Raw genomic sequence first — 22011 nt, 5'->3', positions numbered from 1 at the left:
AAAGCAGTTTTTCAATATAAAATTTTTTTGTTTACCCGGTTAGGAGAGTAGATGTATTAGATTTGACTTGTGTTAAGAAAGGTAGGGGTAGACCTAAAAAGATTTGGTTAGAAGATATTAGGAATGACCTTTCTTTATTAGATTTAAATGAGAATTTGATTTTTAATATGACACAATGGAGAAAAAGGATTCATGTAGCCGACCCCACGTAGTGGGATAAAGGCTTGATGTTGTTGTTGTTGTATAGTGAATTATGAAATGTAATAGCCATTTGGGAATCCCCATGAGTTGATAAAATTTATGTTAGTATGTCCCAACACAAATATGTTCAGGATTTTTATAATTATTAGATTTATTTTGAGTTAAATATAATACTTAATTAAAATAAAATAAATTTAAATTATATTTATGTTAAAATAAAGCTAATGATTATAAAAGTCAGCTTGATTAAGGCTTCGTTTGGGATGACTTTCTTGTTACTTCTTAAAGCCACTTTTTAGCACAAATTTTTTTTTTTAATAGAAAGATGTTTTAAGAAGCAGTAAAAAAGCCGTCCCAACCGAATCTTAAGATTTTGTTTGGGACAACTTCCGAGTAAAGAATTTTATAGTTCAATAAATTTTTGTACTAAAAAGTTACTTTATAAATCTTTAAGAAAGCTGTTGACTTTGCACTCAACATGTTTTATGGATATGTTGCAGGTTTGAAGGCGCAAGAGGATTTTACAGGGGCATCACATCCAGCTTGCTGAAAAACATTCCATCGGCTTCAATTACTTTTGTAATGTACGAGAATATCCTAAAGCTGTTTAAATTATCTCAGAGTAAATTAGATGCTTCAGATTAATAGTTTTGCTGAGCATTACTCGTTTTAATTTATCATTTATATAATACATAAACTGTGTTACAATTTCATTTTTTTTTTTATTAAGTGATAATATTTGAAAGATAATTGTAATTTTTACACATTATGAAATTGTTATGAGAAAAAAAAATTTTTTTTTTGAAAGTTGTAAAAAATAGATTCTAATAAGTTGTTGCCTTGCTTGGTGTTTGCATTGGTTGGTATTGCTGTTTTGTTGCCTCTTTTGACTGTTGCTGCGTGTGATTGCTGGCTTGCTGCTGTTATTGCTTAAGTGCTGTCACAACACTTGAGGAGCACAACTCCGGTTATTGATTAATTATTTTGTGCGGACGGCCGAATGTCATTTGGATACTAATCATAATGCGTTGCTTCACCTCTTCGCTTGGTACTGCAGCTCGGTATTCCTCGATTTCGCAGCTCGGTATCGTTGATGTGGTGCATTATGATTGGTCTCCGGATGACATTCTGCTTCCGGCGTCCGCACAGAATAATTTTGCTTGTTGCCGCAGCTTGGTAGTATTCGGTTCTGTAGCTCGGTATCGTTGATGTGGGGCATTATAATTGATCTCCGAATGACAATTTACGTCTGGCCTCTACACAAAATAATTTTTGCCTGTTATGATGGTTTCAAAGAATGGTAATGGCTACATGGAGGTGGAACTAATGTAGGACAGGAGACTCTTTACTTATCATCCCAAAGATGTTTCAACAATTTAGGAGAGCTATCAGACCTATAACAATGGAGTTGTTGGCTTATATTTTAAAAAAGGGGGTTGTGATATAATACAAATCACTTAAGATTAAGGTTTCGTTTGGGACGGTTTTTTTATTGCTTATTAAAATTAATTTTTAGTTTAAAATTTTTAATTTTTATATTAAAAAACTGTTTTAAGAAGTAGTAAGAAAGTCGTCTCAAATGAAACCTAAGTTGTGTTTGGCTTGGCATATGCATTGAATGACTTACCTGCAATAATTCAACTTAATGATCAAATACAAGATGGGGTTTAACGAAAAAATGGTTACATTGCTCTAAGGAACATCGTTAATGCTTTCTTATTTATGTTTTATCATCGTTAACTATGGGTCTTGCATCTGTAGGGTTGGTTGTTGGTAGATTCGCCGAGGGATTAGTAAACATTGTCAAGCGCATCACAAGCTGATGTGGCAGCGGGCCGATACCCCCGTTCCAAACAAAAAAAAATCAAACCATTCTTTTTAGAAAGATTATTATAAGCAACAGTAGATGAGTATCTTCTTCAAAGGGAACTTGTAGGCTTTGGAAATTAAACCTTCTATTCAAAAAGATTATCAGAGTTGAGCTGAAAAAGCATTACGAAATCTGCAATGCTATATTTGGTAATTGGTAGTGATAGAAATAGTGAGGGGATTGTGATCTTGGACGATCAAGTCATTAATAACAGTACATATTTTAGATATCTTGAGTCTATTGTTCAGAGTGATGATAAAAAATTCTTGTATATAAATGATGTAATTAAGCCGAAACAAACGAGGCCTAAATCCCACCATGAGTGAGTGTAGAATTCCACCCACCGCGAACCCCGCCCGAATGAGCGTGACCGCCTCTGTACCGAACTCGACAAGAATTAAACTCAAATAAATCGACAGATTAGCTGAATTAGACTACTAATTGTTGAAAAATTCTTGTAAATTTTTTCCAACATTTGAGAGCGATAGAGAGAGCAAGTAAGAAACTTCTGTCAATAACATTTCAACAATTAAGCATGTTGAAAATGTGAGGTTTTCCAAATAGGAAATTAACTTATTTTGATATTAATTTTTAAAATCTAAAATATAGGTTTCTTTTGGGACGATTTTTACATTGTTTTGTTAAATTGATGTAGATACAGCAAAATTTAAGATTGTTGTAGAAAGCATTTCATTAGCACAATTTTTTTCGAAATATATGCAACAAAGCAGTGGCTAAGGCTTCGTTTGGGATAGCTTTCATATTGCTTTATAAAACGGCTTTTAATATAAAAAATTTTTGAAAGAGAAAATTTGGTACCAACAATCTGCTTTAGAAAGCAGTAAGAAAATTGTTCCAAACGAAGTCTAAATAAAAATTGTGATTACGGTTTGAAATTAAAACAGTGAAAAAGTTGTCCCAAACATAAATATAATTTGAGGAAATTTGGAAAGACTTTGGCAATAAGTCTATGTTGTAATATTTTTTTTTTTTTTCGCTAATAACTATCAAGTTATTATTATTATTATTATTATTTATTATTATTATTATTAGTAGTATTTTAAAATGGCAGAGGGGAAAGGTCAAGGAATTTGCCTCTCTATTTTCTTTTATTTGACGCAATACCGAATATCCTCAACGGGTTGGTGGACTGGCAGGCCGATTATCCTCCACAATACTGAAGTCAAAACCTTTAATATTGTATTAACGATTTACACCAAAAAAAAAAAAAAATCAAGCATATGATATTCTTATTATTCTACCCATGAGGCTGATTCTTCTTTGATGTTGCTTATTCAAATTAAGAATTTCCGGACTCTAATTTTAATAAATTTATGACTGAATTGAACGCCTCGACAAAATGAGCTTAACGACATCACAAGTGATCATCTAACTTCCATCATTGACTAGGATCCTCTGACAACACAACCTTCGGTTGGCCATAATTGTTCATTCAAAATCACCTGATTACGATACTTTGACCTATATTTTTCTGACCCTAAACACTGCTACAACGATGTTTGTTGACTTTGACACATGTCTTACAAACAATGTCAATGCTAGAGGTGTAAACGAATCGAGTGGAGTCAAGTAGAGTATTGACATTATCGAGCTCAGCTCGTCAGTCATAATATCGGCTCGAGCTCGAGCTCAACTCATTGTACTGCAGGTCGGCTCGTCGAGCTGATCAGCCGAGCTGATCGATTCCACACACGAGCCCGTGTCTGGCGTTCTGTTGTTCTTTCGAAATTCCCTCCCGCATCCTTTGTTTCGCAATTCCCACCTAGCCATTCGAAAATCCCATGTTCTACCATTTCGACTTCCGGCAAGCGAATTGGAATTCCGTCCACAAATTGGAATTCATGCCCATTAGACTACTAATTGTTGAAAAATTCTTGTAAATTTTTTCCAACATTTGAGAGCGATAGAGAGAGCAAGTAAGAAACTTCTGTCAATAACATTTCAACAATTAAGCATGTTGAAAATGTGAGGTTTTCCAAATAGGAAATTAACTTATTTTGATATTAATTTTTAAAATCTAAAATATAGGTTTCTTTTGGGACGATTTTTACATTGTTTTGTTAAATTGATGTAGATACAGCAAAATTTAAAATTGTTGTAGAAAGCATTTCATTAGCACAAATTTTTTCGAAATATATGCAACAAAGCAGTGGCTAAGGCTTCATTTGGGATAGCTTTCGAATTGCTTCATAAAACGGCTTCTTAATATTAAAAAAAAAAATCAAGAATATGATATTCTTAGTATTTTACCCATGAGGCTGATTCTTCTTTGATGTTGCTTATTCAAATTAAGAATTTCCGGACTGTAATTTTAATAAATTTATGACTAAATTGAACGACTCGACAAAATGAGCTTAACGACATCACAAGTGATCATCTAACTTCCATCATTAGACTAGGATCCTGTGGCAACACAACCTTCGATTGGCTATAAGCGTTCATTCAAAATCACATGACTACGATACTTTGACCTATATTTTTCTGACCCTAAACACTGCTACAACGATGGTTGTTGACTTTGACACATGTCTTAGCAAACAATGTCAATGCTAGGGGTGTAAACGAATCGAGTCGAGTCAAGTAGAGTATTGGCATTATCAAGCTCAGCTCGTCAGTCATAATATCGGCTCGAGCTTGAGCTCAACTCATTGCACTGCAGGTCGGCGTTCCGCACACGAGCTTATGTTTACTATATCGTATCAAAAATTTATACAATAATGGGAAATGACATAATTTGTAACGAAAGAAAAATAATAGTCAAATCATTCCAATTAGATCAGACCACATGATTATTTCTTTTTAATGAATTTTACAACTCTTATTTTATCTTTGTGTGATGAATCTTTGTATAATATTAAGAACATAAACACTTCATAGTGAATATTCCAGCAAATGATAATCTTTATAATACTAATTATGATCGATAAGATGTGTTCGATGAAAAAAGAAGTTAAATTTAAACTAATTTTGACAATTTAAATAAATATTTTTAATACAAAATATCCTATTTTCCCCCAATTTTTATTATTATCTTTTTAATTTCTCATTATTTATATTATTTCATTATAATTAATAATTAAAGTAAAATAGGTTTCTCTTTATAATAAAAGAGCTGACTTAGAAACATAATTTTGACTTAGAAAAGTAAACCTAAAAAAGTTTTATGACTTCTTGTTCATAAGTAGTCACTTCAATCAACCAAACGCTTCACATCCATCCATCTTCAGCATTGAAGAGAAAGTAAGACTTCGTTTGGGACGGTTTTCTTATTGCTTCTTAAAGCAACTTTTTAGGACAAAAATTTAAATTTTTGTAATAAAAAGTTGCGTTAGGAAGCAGTAAAAAGGCAGTCCCAAACGAAGCCTAAGAGAGCCGTCTTGCACTGGCTTTGGAAAAATTATTATGAGTGGAGTTGGGACCAAAAATTATGTATATATATCGCACGTAATAATCACTTCTTGCTAGATTGAGAAGTTATTACGAGCGGAGTCCGTACTGGAGAACTGTCCGGATTATGTGTGGGTGCACAACAATTATACAGCAAAAAAATAAAACTGTATATTTGTTGTGTATTTATTATGCACCCTCAAAGGATCCGGACGGTTCCCCGTCCAAACTCCGCACGTAATAATCTCTCGACTGGCTTAGGGATCTTTAAAAAGAATTAATAAAATTGTAAATTAGAATTTAAAATTCATTTGTAATTAAAAAAAAATTGTATGAATGTACAAATATTTATTTAGAGCTATATGCACATAATTGGTTCATGGATGTAAGAGAATTAACTCTATTGAGATCATCGCTAACTATTGTCGCTGACGATCACCATCAATAATCGCTGCCTTCTATAGACTCTTGTCAAGATTTTACTTTGTTGTTTGATTTCAATTGTTCACGAAATAGAAATCAGACATTTTATTTTCTAATTTTCCTCTTCTTCTTTAAACGTAAGGAATGAAAAATTATTGTGTCTTCTAATATACAGTGGATTTTTCATTTGGGTCAGGTCTCAAAATTTTTCCATTTTTTGAATTTTTTACATAAAAATTTCTGATCTTACAACTTTTCTCTGTGCATGCTGAGTTTGTATGATACTGAAATATAAAATACGCACTCTACCGACTCAAAATTTCAAACCCATAATAATTTTATATATTTTACATGTTAGACCACAATCATTATTTTTCTTTAATAAAATAAAAACCTCAAAACATTCTAAATTTTTTTATCATTAATTGAACATACCAAAAAATTTCAAATCATTATTTATAATCATAAAACCAATAGGCTAACAAAATTTTGATAAAATAAAAGTTCAATATCGTTAAATTTTTAATAAATAATACAATTTCCACATAATAGTTCATCCAAAGGCATTAATTGAAGGATAAATCACAATCTGACAATGAGATTTCTATATATTTTTTCAATAAATTTGACCAATGAAGCTGAAATCGCCTGTAAAAATGGGCATTGATTCAATGTTCAATCATTAACTATATTTTAAATGAATTCTAATGGCTAATGATGGTCAAACTGAACTGAAGACTGTTGACTGGTCAGCAATAGTCCAATTGGTTGGTCTGACTCTATTATGTTGGCTTGGGACTTTATATATGAAAATTTAACAAACTTTATTATGTATCGTTATTGTGTACTGTTGTGTATCGGGTGACCTGACACGTCCTGATTGGTCTCCAGACAGCATCATGTAGCTGCATGTAATAATTTCAATGATGGCGACCAAACGACGACCATCGAGCGGTGAAGGTCCTGGGCTCAGCTCGATAAATGACTCGTGAGCCGAGCTCGATGCTTAAAGAGCCAAGCTTGAGGCAGCCTCGATTCGATTTGTTAGCTTGTGAGCTAGCTCCTTTAAAAAAATTAAATATAAAATGTATTAAAATTTAGAATTTTAAAGATAAAATTGATGAAAATGTTTGAAAACTATAAATCACTTTCTTATATTAAGCGATTATTTGTTGTTTTCTTATAATCTTTCATTCTTTTTATTATTTTATTATAATACTTGTTTAAAACATAATCATTTTCTCTCTTTCATAATAAAAGAGTTGGCTCGTGAGCCAGCTCGAGCTCGTTGAATAAAGCATGAGCTCGAGCTTGAACTCGATTAATTAATCAAGCTTAAGCTCAAGCTATGAGTGACTCGAGCTTTGCTGATTAGTTTGCACCTCTAGTCCTACAACAACGATTAAGCGGGGGTCTAAAAAAGGCAATCTAATGACGAAAGTTTGATGACTTAAGTTGGGTAGTTGTCTGGTGATGGTGGTTAGACACTAAAGGTATGACAATGGCAATCAGGTGGAGAAACGAACCCTTAGATTTGATGGAAGCATTGTATAAGTAGAGTTTAAGAATTTTTTAAGTGTTTGAGCTCTCTTAATTCTCTATCAAAGGTCCCATTCAAGCAGGGGGGGGACCTATTTATAAATTTTTGATAATGACATACACGATAAATATTGAGAAAGTCAAGAACACTATCAAACAATCTGTACTGATAGAGTGTATAGTGTTTGTTGGTCAGCTAAGTGTCTAAATGTTCTTAGAACTAAGTGATGTTGAGCTCGTTAGATTCGTCTCGTCAAGATGCTCAAATTGACTCCATGCATGTCAAGTTTGAAGATTACTCGGTCCTCTTATTAAATATGAATGAATTTATTTTTAATTTCAGAAGCAAAGGCCGCCAATTTAAGTAATCATCATAATTTGTGCCTAATAAAATTGATTTTTTTATTATAATTTCAAAAAATCAATGACTAAAAATTAAAATTAAATTATTTTAATACAATAATTTTTTTATTAAATTTCATTCATTTGCAAAATCCTCTTCTATGGCGGCTAATGCGGTGCCTAAAAAATAAATAAAAAAAAATCCTCTTCCTTGCACTACAAAAAAAAATAATTAAAGTATAAAAAGCTTGTTTTTTATTTTTATTTATTTTATTTTATTTTATTTTTAAGCATACAAAGCTTGTTAAGCAAGCAAGCAACATGTCTACTTCCGTAGGCTATTAATGACGTAGCAATCTAATAATTAAATATTAATGACGTAGCAGCATTTTAAATCATATAAAATTAATTCAAAATAATATTCTCATATTATAATTATGATATAAAATTATTTTCAATTTTTTAAAATTCTTAAGATGGTCCTTAAATTATTCTTACATTTCAATTTAATTTTTATTGTATCACATTATTCGAATTTAAGTTTCATTTAGGACGGCTTTCTTACTGTTTCATAAAAGAGCTTTCTAGTAAATAAAAAATAAAAAATTTATACTAAAAAATTGCTTTATGAAGGAGCAAAAAAACTGACCCAAAAGAAATCTTTGTATCTCGACAGTAAAGAATTGATCAAAAATTGATCTGCATATTATAACTATAATATAAAATCGATCCCAATTTAATTACAAAATGGCCATTTTTATCAATTTTGTATAACACAAATAAATTAGCGAATCATGATATTCTTAGATTAAGGATATGTTTGGGTTGACTACAACTTTTTAGAAATGTGATTATAAAGTTGTTGTGGAAAAAAAATTACTTTTTTAAAGTAGTTATAGAAATTAGGGGTGTCAATTTCGGGTTATGGGCTGAGTTCGGATCGAACCTAGAATTGGCTCGGGTTCAAATGGGTCCACTCAAACCCGACCCGGATATGTAAACAGGTTGAAATGCGAACCTGGACTTGACCCGTCGGGTTGCCGGGGTACCTGACCCGACATGAAACGCGCGAGTAGGTGCGCGCGAGCAGGTGCCCGGGCGAGTGCGTGGGCAGCCTTGGGCGTGAGGGCTGCGGGCTGGCAGGCGCGGGCGACCTCGGCAGGCACCCGGGGTAGGTTCGGGGGTAGCTGATTTGAACCGGTTAGCAACCCGACCCGTTTTGAAATCAGGTCGGGTTAAACCCAAAATTTTTGGGTCGGGTTCGAGTTAGATTTTCGTGTCGTGTTAAATATTGACACCCCTAGTATAAAATAGCTTCGTAATATAAACTTCTTTTGAAAGCAGCGAAAAATAATGACCAACTAAAAATTATGAATTTATGATTATGCAATAAAAATGTTGTCCTAAATGAAGTCTAAGAATCAGACTATGATTTTTTCTAATAAAAGCTGTTGTAAAAAAATAATATGAAAAAAAACTCTAAAATCAGAGAATCTTAAATTGATCATATAAAAATAATCAAGAGATAAAATATTAATATGAATGTCACTTTTATTAAATTTTCTATCGAAATTTATACGAAGTTGCCAAATAGGTGTGAAAAGGAGACTTTCACATTCTGCAAATATTATTTTATTTTTGCATATAAATAAAGTATAAAATAAATTATACTTTTGAATATAGTTATTATTAATTTAATATAGAAAATAACGGAGACAGCTAAGAAATTATATTTGGTCGCGAATTTCCCAAAAAAAAACTCCTCGTTTCGGACACTGCATTTGTGACACGTGTCACGTTGCCAAATTTTGAAGTCAGGTTTTATTAGTCAATTGGCAATAATTTTCATGTGCGTATATTTTTAGATATTATAATTAATAATTTTTTTTTTAAATGAGTATATTCTTTCTAAAGAATATTACCTTCTGATCATCATATTTTATTATTTTTACTCGAATTATTTTATCTATTTTTTTTAAATATTATTTTTAGTGGATCGTTTGGAAAACTTTATTACTCTTTCTTAAATTAATTTTATAGTAAAAAATTAAAATATTTATACAATAAAGATGCTTTAAGAAGATGTAAGAAGGTCATCCCAAACGAAATTTAAGACTTCTTTTGAGATGACTTTCTTACTGTTTTATGAAGCTATTTAAATAAAAAAATTCTTGAAAGCAGGAAAAAATAGTTGTATAAAATTGTCCAAAATGAAGCCTAAATTAGCTTTATGATCGATTAAACCGTTTGCTTTGATCCTATTTATAGAATTTATTAGAATAACTTCAAGACATATAAAACATTACAAATAAATCACATTTAAATAAGTTAAATTAAGTGAAAAAAAATATTACTTTCTTAAATTATATATTTTGTGTATACTCCTAAATACTCACGGGCATCTAGCAGGCGATTAAAGGCGACTCAGCTGGAATGGCCACATCTTTTAAGAGAAGCACTTGCCATGAGAAGAAAGTCAACTAATAAGCTGATCTTCACTATCCCATAGAAGTATGTCTGCTTCCCAACACGGCCACCACAAAGAGACTTACCTAAATAGGTCGCACTAAGGAGTCATCATACATAGTAAATCTCTCAAGAAGACTCATCTGAGTTAACTCGAGCTACATATGCCACTTATCCCAGTAGGAGCCGTTCATTTATGGACATTCTCGACTACCAAAGTCACTCAGCAAACACCGGCATCACCACACCAACTACCGAAAACCCATACACATCAAAAGTTACAATTATGATCGCTTACGCTCGAACATTTCTTGACACTCAACCTCTCTCTTCGCCATAAGATATCGCCCGTTTTCTTTCAAAGATTAGAATCTCGCCTAAAATGGACTCACCATCACTTCAAAATTAATTCGCCTCTATATCGAGACTCAAGGACTTATCATGTACACTGACTAATTAAGACTCGTTGAAAAAACTCGTCCTAAGATTGACATCATACTGTAGACAAAGATCCACATTGTGATTTATTTGTTGTACATTATACTATTTTTAATATTTTTTTATTAAGCCCCTAAATTTTCATCATAAATTCATTAAATAAAAGCATATATTCCATGCAATTTAAAAGGGACCAAATTATTTAAGAAAAGAGAATTCCATTACTACCCTCAGAGCCTCACAGCACAATAGCAAATGGATGATTCTAGAAGCAGCATCCACGTAAAGCCGGCTAGCAATTCTCTTCCTCTTTCTTTTTAGAAGTACTCGTTTTTAAGGAAAAAAAGAGCATTGACAATTGGGTATAAATACTATTAAATGCAAATAAATATAATATCATAAGTTTTTAATAAAAATTAATCAAAATAAATAAAAAAAGTTAATAAATTTGTTTTAAGATATGTGGTATGTATATAATCAATTTAAATTAGATTAAATTTAATAAATTTAAATTAATCTTTAAAATTTATATAATTTGAATATTTTGATCTAAATCTTTCTAAAACTAAGGATAAGAACTAAATAAGAATGTTTTTATTAAAAATAGTGATGATAAGTTTTAAGTAATTGTTCATCAACGTAAAATGAAAGGGGAATTGTATACATGATTGATATGTCAAAAAAATTGTCTTGATCGGGCACGAATTTTGATGCAAATATTAATTGGAAACTTTCATAATTAAAATCAGGATCATATGAAATTTAATTTCGGCAAGCTTATATTCAAATTGAACATCTCAAGGAGACGAACCCAACGACATCAAATTTAATCCAATCCTAGCCGAAATGAGTCCAAATCAAAGGTTCAAAGTATATTTGGAAGCTTCATAGCATTAATTGGACTACCAAATGACATATGAATATAACATGCTTATAGTCGAATCGAGTGGCTCGATGAGACGAGTCCAACGAGTCCAAGATTGCTCAATTCTGGCATCATTAAGGCACTTAAATGCTCGACAAACTCTCCATGATCAAGTGAATTAATATGGGCCATCCAATTAAACTCTCCCAACATTTCATTGATCTTCTCCATATTTATTAGTCAAGCCACTTACAAAAAACTATAAATATCATCTCATTCTTTATATGAAGGAGGAAGAGAGGAAGAGAATAAGGAGAGAACTTGGGGAGTTCTCTTACTGTCGACCACCACCAGATCTTTTCTCGATCAACGATCATCACCAAACTTCCTCCCAATTGTCGACAGTTGATGGACTCTTCCTGACCATCACTAGAATTCTGCCCATTCGTTGTCCACCATTAGATCACTTCGCCGCCACTTGTCGTTACTGGACTTTCGTATTTCTACCCTTTTGTCTACTATCTCCGAATTTATTCCCTTCAACCAACAGTCACCGGACTTTCGTCCGTTCTTCGACTATCATAAAAAAACTTCCCATATGCTATCAATGTATGATCTCCTCCCAAATATAGTTTCCTGTAAACTACAATCATTCTGACCACCGTCACCTTACTAAGGATCTTTCGACTGCGGTCACCCGACTACAATCTTTCAGAGCATCATTACTCGACTATGATCTTTCCGACCACCGTCACCTAACTAAGATCTTTACAACCTCCGTTGTCCTCCAACTGCGATCCTTTCGACCACTGTCACCCTAGTATGATCATTTTGACATCCGTCGCTCATCGACTATAATCTCTCCAACCAACATCTCCAGACTACGATCCTTCCAACTAGCGTCGCCCGACTATGATCTTTCTAATCTTCGTCATCATTCGACTACGATCTCTCCAACCAACATCTCAAGATTACGATCTTTCTAACCTTCGTTTCCACCTAATACACTCCTTTCGACCATTATTACCTAACTACGGTCTTTCCGACCTCCGTCGCTTGCTAACTATGGTATCTCCGACCAACATCTCTAGACTGTAGTCCTTTTAACCAGCGTCGCTTCTGTCCTCCGTCGCCTACCGTCTACATTCCCTCCAATAAACATCTCTATATTACGATCTTTTCAACCACCGTCACCGACTATGATATTTCCAACCATTATTACTAGACTACGATCTTTCCAACCTATGTCATCCTTCGACTATAGTCCTTCCAACCACCATCGCCCAACTACGATCTTTCTGACCTCCGACATCTAACGACTAAGATCTCTTTGACCAACATCTCCAGACTATGGTCCTTCAAACCAACGTCGCCAACTCCTACCTCTATCTCGCGCCGACTACGGTCTCTCCAACCAATATTTCCATATTATAGTCTCCTCGGCCATAATTGCTTGACTACAATTTTTTCGTCCTCTATCGCCAATTAACTATGGTCTCTCTAACCAACATCTCCATATTACGGTCTTTCCGACCAGTGTCACCTGACTATGATCTTTCCGAACTCCGTTGTTCTTCTACAATGGTCTCTCCAACCAACATCTCCAAATTATGATATCCACGATTGCCGTTGCCTGACTACGGTCATTCAGACCATCATCACCCGATTGCAATCTTTCTAACCTAAATCGCTCGTCGACTATGGTCTTGACGACCAAATAAAATATGTCAACACCGATTATTCCAACTCCCACCATATAATGCACTCTATATAATGTATATTGGCTACATCGAACCAAGACATTCCCTCAACAAAGGGCCTCATATGTAATGAACTGCAAATATTATTGGATTCATTTTGACTGGGCAAGGCCCCGTGGTTTTCCCCACTTTTTAGGGGTTTCCACATAAAAATCTGGCGTCTATTATGAACATTGCATCCCTACTTATTTATTTGTTTGTGTGCTGAATCTTCGTATAAACCTAGGACGCTAAACTTTATATTTCTCTATCATTGTGAATTTTTTCAGGACACAACGATGATACTAAAAATTATAGATTTTACATAGGTAAGATATAAACATCTCAATTGAACAAAAATGAGAGTAAAATACTTGAATAGCATAAAAAAGTGCCTTCTTATGACAGTTCCATTGCCAATGGTGAGGGAGAGGTTGTCGGAATTGAAATTGACTATGATTGGAAGGTTTTGGTGAGGGTTGGATGGACTGCAAAAGTTATAGACTCAGGAACATATGACCCAGCTTTAAAATATGGTCGAATAAAAAAAAAAAATGAGATAATGAAAGCACTACATCAAATATTACATCACTTTTTACAATGAGATCTAGCGAAGCCCTTCTCATCTCTATTTTGTTGGTAGAAACTCTATCTGTATAAGAAATAAATGGGACTACAATCAAAGTCCCTTCTTAATAAGAACCCTTATCGAATCCCTCTTGCGTCCTCATATCCCCTCGTTTTTAGTGAGAAAAGGTTAAGAAAGTTTTCTTGGCCTATCTTTTGTCTCCACCTTTATATGTACCGATCTCCCCTTCGCGATTCAGCCCATTCACTCAAAAGATCAAACTTTTCGTATCTCATCTCCACTGCAGGCCTCGCCATGTCTCCAACACTCGAGAGCGCCGCCGGCGATCGGGCCGCCGTCGCGGCGAACTCTACATCACCTCGATCTCCCCCCCTCAGCGCAGCCGAAGTATCCTCGATCCTCTCCCAGCTTGCCTCCGACACCCACCGCAGCGACCCCGTCCGGTGTCGGAAGTCGGCGGCAAGGATTCGGGCTCTGGCAACCGAGAGCGACAGGAACAGGCGACGTCTTGCGAACTCCGGCGCCGCCTGCGTTCTTGCCGCCGCCTTCCGGACTTGCGCCGCCGGCTGCGCCGCCTCCTTAGACATCCTCTCGGAGATCCTCTCGGCGCTGGTCCTCGTTTACCGCATCGACGATGAGGAGATTTTCTGTGAAATCGGATCGCCGGAATCACTCGATGCGATCGTATCGATTCTCAAGTCAGGGGATATGTCCGGGAAGCTCAGTGCTGTTTTGGTATTGAAACAGATAGTTTCCTTCGACGGCGACCTCGCGAGGGCGGCGGCGAGAATGGACGGCCTCATCGAAACATTGCTGAAGCTGATTACTGATCCGATTTCTCCGAAAGGCAAAAAGGCCGCTCAATTGGCTGCTTTTCATCTGGCCTCCTGTTCCGAAGAATGGATGGAAGCGACGTTTGTGAGGATGGGGGTTGTTTCTTTGGTTCTTGAGTCTCTTGTGGACTCGGAATCGGAGAAGAGAGTCGGCGAGGCGGCGCTTTCTGCGCTTGATAGGCTCTGCGGCTGTGAATTGGGGAGGGAAAAGGCGTACGGGAATGCGCTTACGGTCCCTGTGCTCGTGAAGAAAATTTTTGGGTTTTCTGATCTTGCAACTGATCTGGCTTTATCTTCACTGTGGAAGCTCTGTAAGAATTGGGAAGGGGAGAAAGAAGAAGGCAGAGAAGGTGGGTGTGTGGTGGAAGCTCTCCAAGTTGGGATTTTTATGAAGTTATTGATGTTGCTTCAGGTGGAGTGCAGAGAAGGGGTTAAGGAGAGGGCAACAGAGTTGCTGAGGTTTCTGAACGGTTATGAAAAGGGGTTGGGATGTATAGACAGCAAAGACTTCAGAGGGCTGCGGCGGCCTGTTTAAATGAGCTTCCTTTAAGCTGTTTGAGGTGTTTGTACAGAGATGATGAATTTGTTTTCTTGTATGCTAATGATAGGCTTTGATTATGATCCATTATGTTTATTTTTGATGCGTTGTATCCATATCTCATGGACTATTTGCATTATTGCTTCAGTTAATTGAATTTATTCAGTTTTTTTTTTTGTCAGGGGAGTATTTTCTTTGCATTTGGTCAATTTCGTTGACAATGGATGGATATGCTGATTATCCAAATAGTTTGGTGGATGAAATGGTTGATTTTGTAGTGGTGATGGTTTGTGCTTTGTTCATCTTATGAAATTATTAGGTTGACGAAATTCTTTGGATTAAATAAGTCTAAGTAAAGAATCTGGTCTTGTAGAATTTCACATAATCAGTCTATATTTGCCAGAACAGGATTTGGTGTTTTTGGGTCAGATTTAGGTTGGGATCTCTGAAAACAACTCTGTCAAAGATTCAATCTTTGGCCAAATTGTAGCACGCCGGCGGCGAGGTCACCGTTGTTTGCGCCGGCGAGGCTGCCGAGATGCTCCGTTTCCCCTTCCGCTGTAACCCAACACTTCTTCGATCTTCGGGCATGTTAGAAACCCCAAAACTGAGATCTTTATGTCTGAAGAAAAAAAACAGGAAGCAGGAAGATCGCTGTCTGGCCGCCGTCTCTAACGCCGGCTAGCCTAGTGGACGGTAATCGAACCGCTTGGCATCTCCACCAAACATATTCGGTGCGGTTTGTGTTTGGGGGCAAATTATTAGGTCCGGTGACACTCAATACAATTGCGTCATGTCACCCGAATATACTAGATTCCGATGTATTTTGGTGACGTGGCGCGTCTGGATTGATATCCGGACGAATCTAACACCGGACGTAATAATTTTCTGTGTTTGGCTAGATGTAGGAATGAAGCTCCGGTGTGTAAAATAATATATATATTAAACGAAGGAAGTTATAAAATGTGAAAGTATGTCATACAAAAGCATGGTACAATAAAGAAGGAGAGATTATTACTAGCGGAATCTGGACTGAAGCTATTTATGATTTTTGTGAGTGTGCGTAGTAAAAATACATTATTATACCATAACTGCTGATGCGGCTCACGTTAGTAGGAGAATTTTACCAGGGGCAACTTACCTTCCTAACAACCTTTAGCTATTTTCCACTACTTACTTTCTATTTCCTGCAATAGAGTACTAATACATCTTTTTTGTTGTTATACCTTTTTTATACAGCACCTTGAGAATACATATACCATGGCAACAGGAATTGTACTCAGCTTTTTACAACAGAAATCAATACTACAGACACTGCCACTTCTCCTTCTCTATTCCCCTGGTTTTTCCTTCTCTGTTTCTTTGTTTTTGCTAACGCTCTTTTCAGGTTCCAGTTGGTCTCTCCGGCAGCTGTTCCAATCGTCGATCCACTTGCATCAGCTTATTTGGTATCAGAGCCAAGCGATTGGAAGGTAGGCATGACGGAGCGCGGCAAGGAACCAACCTCCGACGTGGTCGTGAGCTTAGAAAGTGTTTGGGCAAACCAAAACACTCTCCGGAATCAGCTGGAGACATTGTCCGCTGATGTCCAGAGATTGCATATTGAGATTCGCCGCGAGTTCAATCTCAATCGGGCGAGACCGCAGCTGCATCCCCCACACCGGAATGACTTTCCGGCCCCGCACACTATGCCGCGGAGGGGTATCAATCCAGGAAGGCAACCCAGGACAATGCCTACATTTCACCAGGAAATGTCAGATTCAGAGGAAGAGACAATAATGAATCCGGTAATGGATTTTGTAGAATCAGATGAAGAAGATGGTACTCTCCGCATCCCGCCTGAAAATCGTCAATACCGTCGTCCAGCAATGCCGCCTTCGAGACCGGGCGAATTTAAGATTAAAGTAGACGTTCCCTACTTTGATGGCCACCTACACATTGAAGACTATCTTGACTGGGAGAAAGCAGTCGAAAACTTCTTCGATTACATGGATATTGAACCTGATCGACAGGTGAAATACGTAGCATGTCGTTTACGTGGTGGTGCTAGTGCTTGGTGGGATCAGATCAGCCAAATCCGTCTACGTGAAGGCCGGACTCGGGTTCGCAGTTGGAACCGGATGAAACAGTTGCTCCGAGCTCAATTCTTACCGACAGATTTTGAACAAATCATGTACATTTGGTATCAACATTGTGTGCAGGGTAGTCGATCAGTTAGTGAGTACACAGAGGAATTCAACCGACTGAGCGCCCGAAACAACTTAAATGAATCCAATAATCAGTTGGTCGCCCGATACATTGGTGGTCTTAAAGACAGCATCCAAGACAAACTAGAGCTTAATACCGTTTGGTCGTTGGCACAAGCCATCAATTTCGCATTCAAGGTGGAAATGCAACAGAGCAGGCTATCTAAAACACCTTCCACTCGTCGGCAATGGCAAGATTCAGCGGCTGGATCTAGTAAATTCTCCCCACAAACTGTGCGCAGCCCCCAGCCGCCCCTACTACCCACACCAACGACAACTACTGTCAATCCAGGAGGTGATCCGAAACTACCACTCAAAGCCCGACCTGCAGGTAAGGAGAATCCTTATGCTAAACCCTCCACACTTAAATGCTTCCGGTGTTTTCAGATTGGGCACAAGTAGAACGAATGTCCCCAACGACCCCAAGCTCACCTTGCGGAAGGTTCCGAAGAAGGGGAATTATGTGAGGCCGAAATCACAGGAGAACAAGAAATTGAGGATGTGGAAGCTGATGACGGCGAACCCTTGATATGCATTTTGGAAAAACTTTTATTGGCACCCCGACAGAGCTCGCCGTCTCAACGTCATGCTCTTTTCCGAACAAGATGCACCGTTAACGGTAAAGTTTGCGACCTGCTAATTGACAGTGGGTGTACTGAGAACATCATATCGCGGTCGGTCGTTCAAAGTCTACAGCTGAAGACAACCAAAAGTGCAAGTCCTTACAAAATAACTTGGGTTAAAAGGGGCATTGACATTGCAGTCACAGAATCCTGCAGAGTGACCTTCTCCATTGGAAAGCAATATGTCTGTGAAATAGTTTGCGATGTCCTGGATATGGACGTCTGTCACATTATTTTGGGGAGACCTTGGCAGTTCGATGCGGGTGCCATTTACGACTGCCGAGCCAATGTTTACACGTTGGAGTGGAAGGGACGACGGCTCCGTCTGCTTCCCCATTGTGATGCTCACGTCAAAGTTCAACCTCCTAAACAAGCAGCTATGCATCTAGTCACGGGTCGCAATTTGGTCCGCTGCTGGCAAGAACATTCACCCATGTTCGCCCTCTTACTGGCCGAGTCCAATGCCGCTCCACAACAGCAATGTCCCAACAATGATATCAACCAATTGCTGCAGCAATACCGTGAACTCACACCGGATGAACTACCAGCTGAATTGCCTCCATTACGGGATATACAACACTGTATAGACTTGACTTTGGGCGCCAGCTTACCGAACTTGCCACATTACCGTCTGAACCCCAAGGAGCAACAAATACTGCAAGGATTGATTGATGACCTGCTCGAAAAACAGTCTATCCAGCCGAGTATGAGTCCTTGTGCCGTCCCGGCTCTACTCGTTCCGAAGAAGGATGGAAGCTGGCGGATGTGCGTTGACAGTCGAGCAATTAATAAGATCACGGTCAAGTACAGGTTTCCGGTGCCTCGCATTGACGAACTATTAGATCAGCTATCGGGATCGTCCATTTTCTCTAAATTGGACCTTCGGAGCGGCTACCACCAAATCCGCATTCGTCCCGGTGACGAATGGAAAACGGCATTCAAGACGCCGCAGGGACTCTTCGAATGGAAAGTCATGCCCTTCGGGCTGTGCAATGCGCCGTCTACCTTCATGAGAATGATGAATGAGCTTCTAAAGCCATTTATGGGGAAATTCTGCATAGTATATTTCGATGATATACTAGTTTATAGCACAAATTGGCAAGATCATTTGACCCACTTGGTAGCTTTGTTTGATGTGCTGAAACAGCAACGGTTGTTCATCAACCTACCCAAGTGTGAGCTGGGTGTTTCCCAAGTTTACTTCTTAGGCTTCATTGTATCGGCAGATGGGGTATGCATGGACCCAAAAAAGATTGAAGCCATTATTGATTGGCCAACACCACGAACCTTTACAGAAATCAGGAGCTTCCACGGCTTAGCCAACTTTTACCGAAAGTTTATCAAAGACTTTAGTCTTATAATGGCACCCATTACGGACTCCCTCAAGTCCAAGACGTTTGATTGGGCCGAGCCTCAACAGCAAGCATTTGAGCAGGTTAAAGCTGCCATCAGTTCGGCTCCAGTCCTCGCACTCCCCGACTTTGACAAGCCGTTTACAGTTGATACAGATGCCTCCGCTATTGGTGTTGGCGCCGTTCTTTCTCAGTCCGACAAGCCCGTTGCGTTTTTTAGTGAGAAATTGTCCGCCTCAAGACAGAAGTGGGCTGCTTATGAACAGGAACTTTATGCCATTGTGAGAGCACTCAAACAATGGGAGCAATATCTACTTCATCAAGATTTCATACTCTGCAGTGACAACAAGGCTCTCTCGTACATTAACAGCCAAAAGAACATTAATAGGATGCATGCGCGTTGGATAATGTTCTTACAGCGTTTTTCTTTTACAATTAGACACAAACCTGGCGTTAATAACCGGGTGGCCGATGCTTTGAGCCGGAAGAGAAGCTTATTGATCCAATTGCAAACACAAATTACCGGTTTTGACTGTCTACGAGACCTATACGCGGATGATCCAGAATTTTGTAACATTTGGAAACAATGTCAATTAGCGCAACCGCCCGAAGACTACTCTATCCGCCATGGCTATTTGTTCAAAAAGAACTTACTATGCATACCAGTATCCTCATGGCGGCTGCAGCTGATCCGTGAAGCACACAGTGGGGCACTCGCAGCTCACGCAGGACGTGATAATACCCTCCGGCAGTTACAGGTTCGTTTTTTTTTGGCCACGTTTGAGACGTGATGTCATTCGTTTTGTCGATAGCTGCCCCGTATGTCAAATGTACAAGGGAGGATCTCAAAACACGGGGTTATACATGCCTCTCCCGGTTCCGGACTCTATTTGGGAAGACTTAAGTTTGGACTTTGTACTCGGCTTGCCGCGAACAAAGAAAGGAAACGATTCCATAATGGTCGTCGTTGACAGATTTTCGAAGATGGCACACTTCGTTTCCTGCAAAAAAACGTCCAGTGCCATGAACATTGCTCACTTATTCTTCACCGAAATTGTTAGACTCCACGGCGTCCCACGTAGTTTGACGTCCGACCGCGACGTCAAATTTATCAGCCACTTTTGGAGGGAACTTTGGAAAAGATTGGGAACCGACATCCGCCTCAGCTCGGCATACCATCCACAATCGGATGGCCAAACGGAGGTAGTTAATCGCACGCTGGGTGCTATACTACGGTGCTTGGTCCAAGACCATCCGCGGCAATGGGAGGACCTTTTAAGCAAAGCCGAATTTGCTTACAACGCAATGACGAATCGAACTACAGGTAAAACTCCGTTTAGCATTGTTTACACAAAATCCCCTAACATCGCACTTGATGTTGCAATTATCCCCAAGTGCAAATCGGCCACGGCAACTTCCTTTGCCGACGATTACTCCCAAATGCTCTCCGATGTGCGTCAACAAATTATCACTTCCAATGCCAAATACAAAGAAGCTGTAGACAAGCATCGTCGACAACGCCTATTCTCTGTAGGCGACTTGGTTTGGGTGCGTCTCCGCCGTGAGCGCTTCGCCCCGGGCACATACTCTAAACTCGCTCGCCGCAAAATCGGACCCGTGCCAATCATAGCTAAGATAAATGACAATGCCTACACTGTCACTTTACCACCTGATTGCATGACTTCTCCAACATTCAATGTTTCGGATATTTGGCCCTACTCTCCACCAGATGATGGGGTCATCACCGTCAGCTCGTCGGAGTCGAGCTCTTCTGATCCGGGGGAGGACTGATGCGGCTCACGTTAGTAGGAGAATTCTACCAGGGGCAACTTACCTTCCTAACAACCTTTAGTTATTTTCCACTACTTACTTTCTATTTCCTGCAATAGAGTACTAATACACCTTTTTTGATGTTATACCTTTTTTATACAGCACCTTGAGAATACATATACCATGGCAACAGGAATTGTACTCAGCTTTTTACAACAGAAATCAATACTACAGACACTGCCCCTTCTCCTTCTCTATTCCCCTGGTTTTTCCTTCTCTGTTTCTTTGTTTTTGCTAACGCTCTTTTCAGGTTCCAGTTGGTCTCTCCGGCAGCTGTTCCAATCGTCGATCCACTTGCATCAACTGTGCTTTTAATGCTCACACTCAAAAAATTGGATAATTCTTTATTCCAAATCCCACACGTAATAATCTCTCATAAACGAGTCCATCATCCTTGGAGTCAATTATCCTTGACTTGAGCTTGATTAACTAATTGAGTTCAAGCTCTCGTAATACCTAAGGAGTACTTAGTCGATTCAGGTCAAGAATCAACTAAATGTATAATCGGAGCCTATTGGGATTTGACTTTATGCAAATCTTTTAAAAAGTTTCTACATAAATAATATCGGGGAGTTTAGACTTTATTCAATGAGTTTGAGTAGGTTCATGAGCCTATTCATTTATGAAAGAAACAAAATAATTATGATTTAAATAATTATTATTATAATAAAATGAGTAATATATATATATATATATATATATATATATA

The 22011-nt window shown here is 37.9% G+C and overlaps 3 protein-coding genes across 6 annotated transcripts in view; all 3 read left to right on the top strand.

The window, feature by feature from the left end:
- LOC110112730 (folate transporter 1, chloroplastic) overlaps positions 1-912 on the top strand; it is a 29273-nt gene extending 28361 nt beyond the window's left edge. For all 4 annotated transcript variants that reach the window (XM_020845042.2, XM_028695890.1, XM_028695887.1 and 1 more), the window contains one exon: positions 702-912. In XM_020845042.2, the coding sequence (XP_020700701.1) occupies positions 702-846 (145 nt within the window). In that variant the 3' untranslated portion in view covers positions 847-912. The remainder of the gene's footprint in view (positions 1-701) is intronic.
- Positions 913-14058: 13146 nt separating this feature from the next.
- On the top strand, positions 14059-15427 carry LOC110112715 (U-box domain-containing protein 21). The gene has a single exon (XM_020845027.2). The coding sequence runs from the start codon at positions 14091-14093 to the stop codon at positions 15246-15248; it is 1158 nt and encodes a 385-aa protein (XP_020700686.1). The 5' UTR covers positions 14059-14090; the 3' UTR covers positions 15249-15427.
- A 44-nt stretch (positions 15428-15471) lies between these two features.
- LOC110112721 lies at positions 15472-20263 on the top strand. The gene is made up of 4 exons (XM_020845030.2): positions 15472-15537; positions 15742-15842; positions 16639-17828; positions 17940-20263. Exons 1-4 carry the CDS (start codon positions 15472-15474, stop codon positions 20261-20263), a joined length of 3681 nt encoding a protein of 1226 aa, XP_020700689.2.
- Positions 20264-22011: the final 1748 nt, after the last annotated feature.

This window comes from Dendrobium catenatum, unplaced genomic scaffold (assembly GCF_001605985.2).
Source record: "Dendrobium catenatum unplaced genomic scaffold, ASM160598v2 fragScaff_scaffold_705, whole genome shotgun sequence".
NCBI lineage: Eukaryota > Viridiplantae > Streptophyta > Magnoliopsida > Asparagales > Orchidaceae > Dendrobium > Dendrobium catenatum.
The sequence above is the reverse complement of the archived record's forward strand: the minus strand, read 5'-3'. Positions and strand labels throughout refer to the sequence as shown.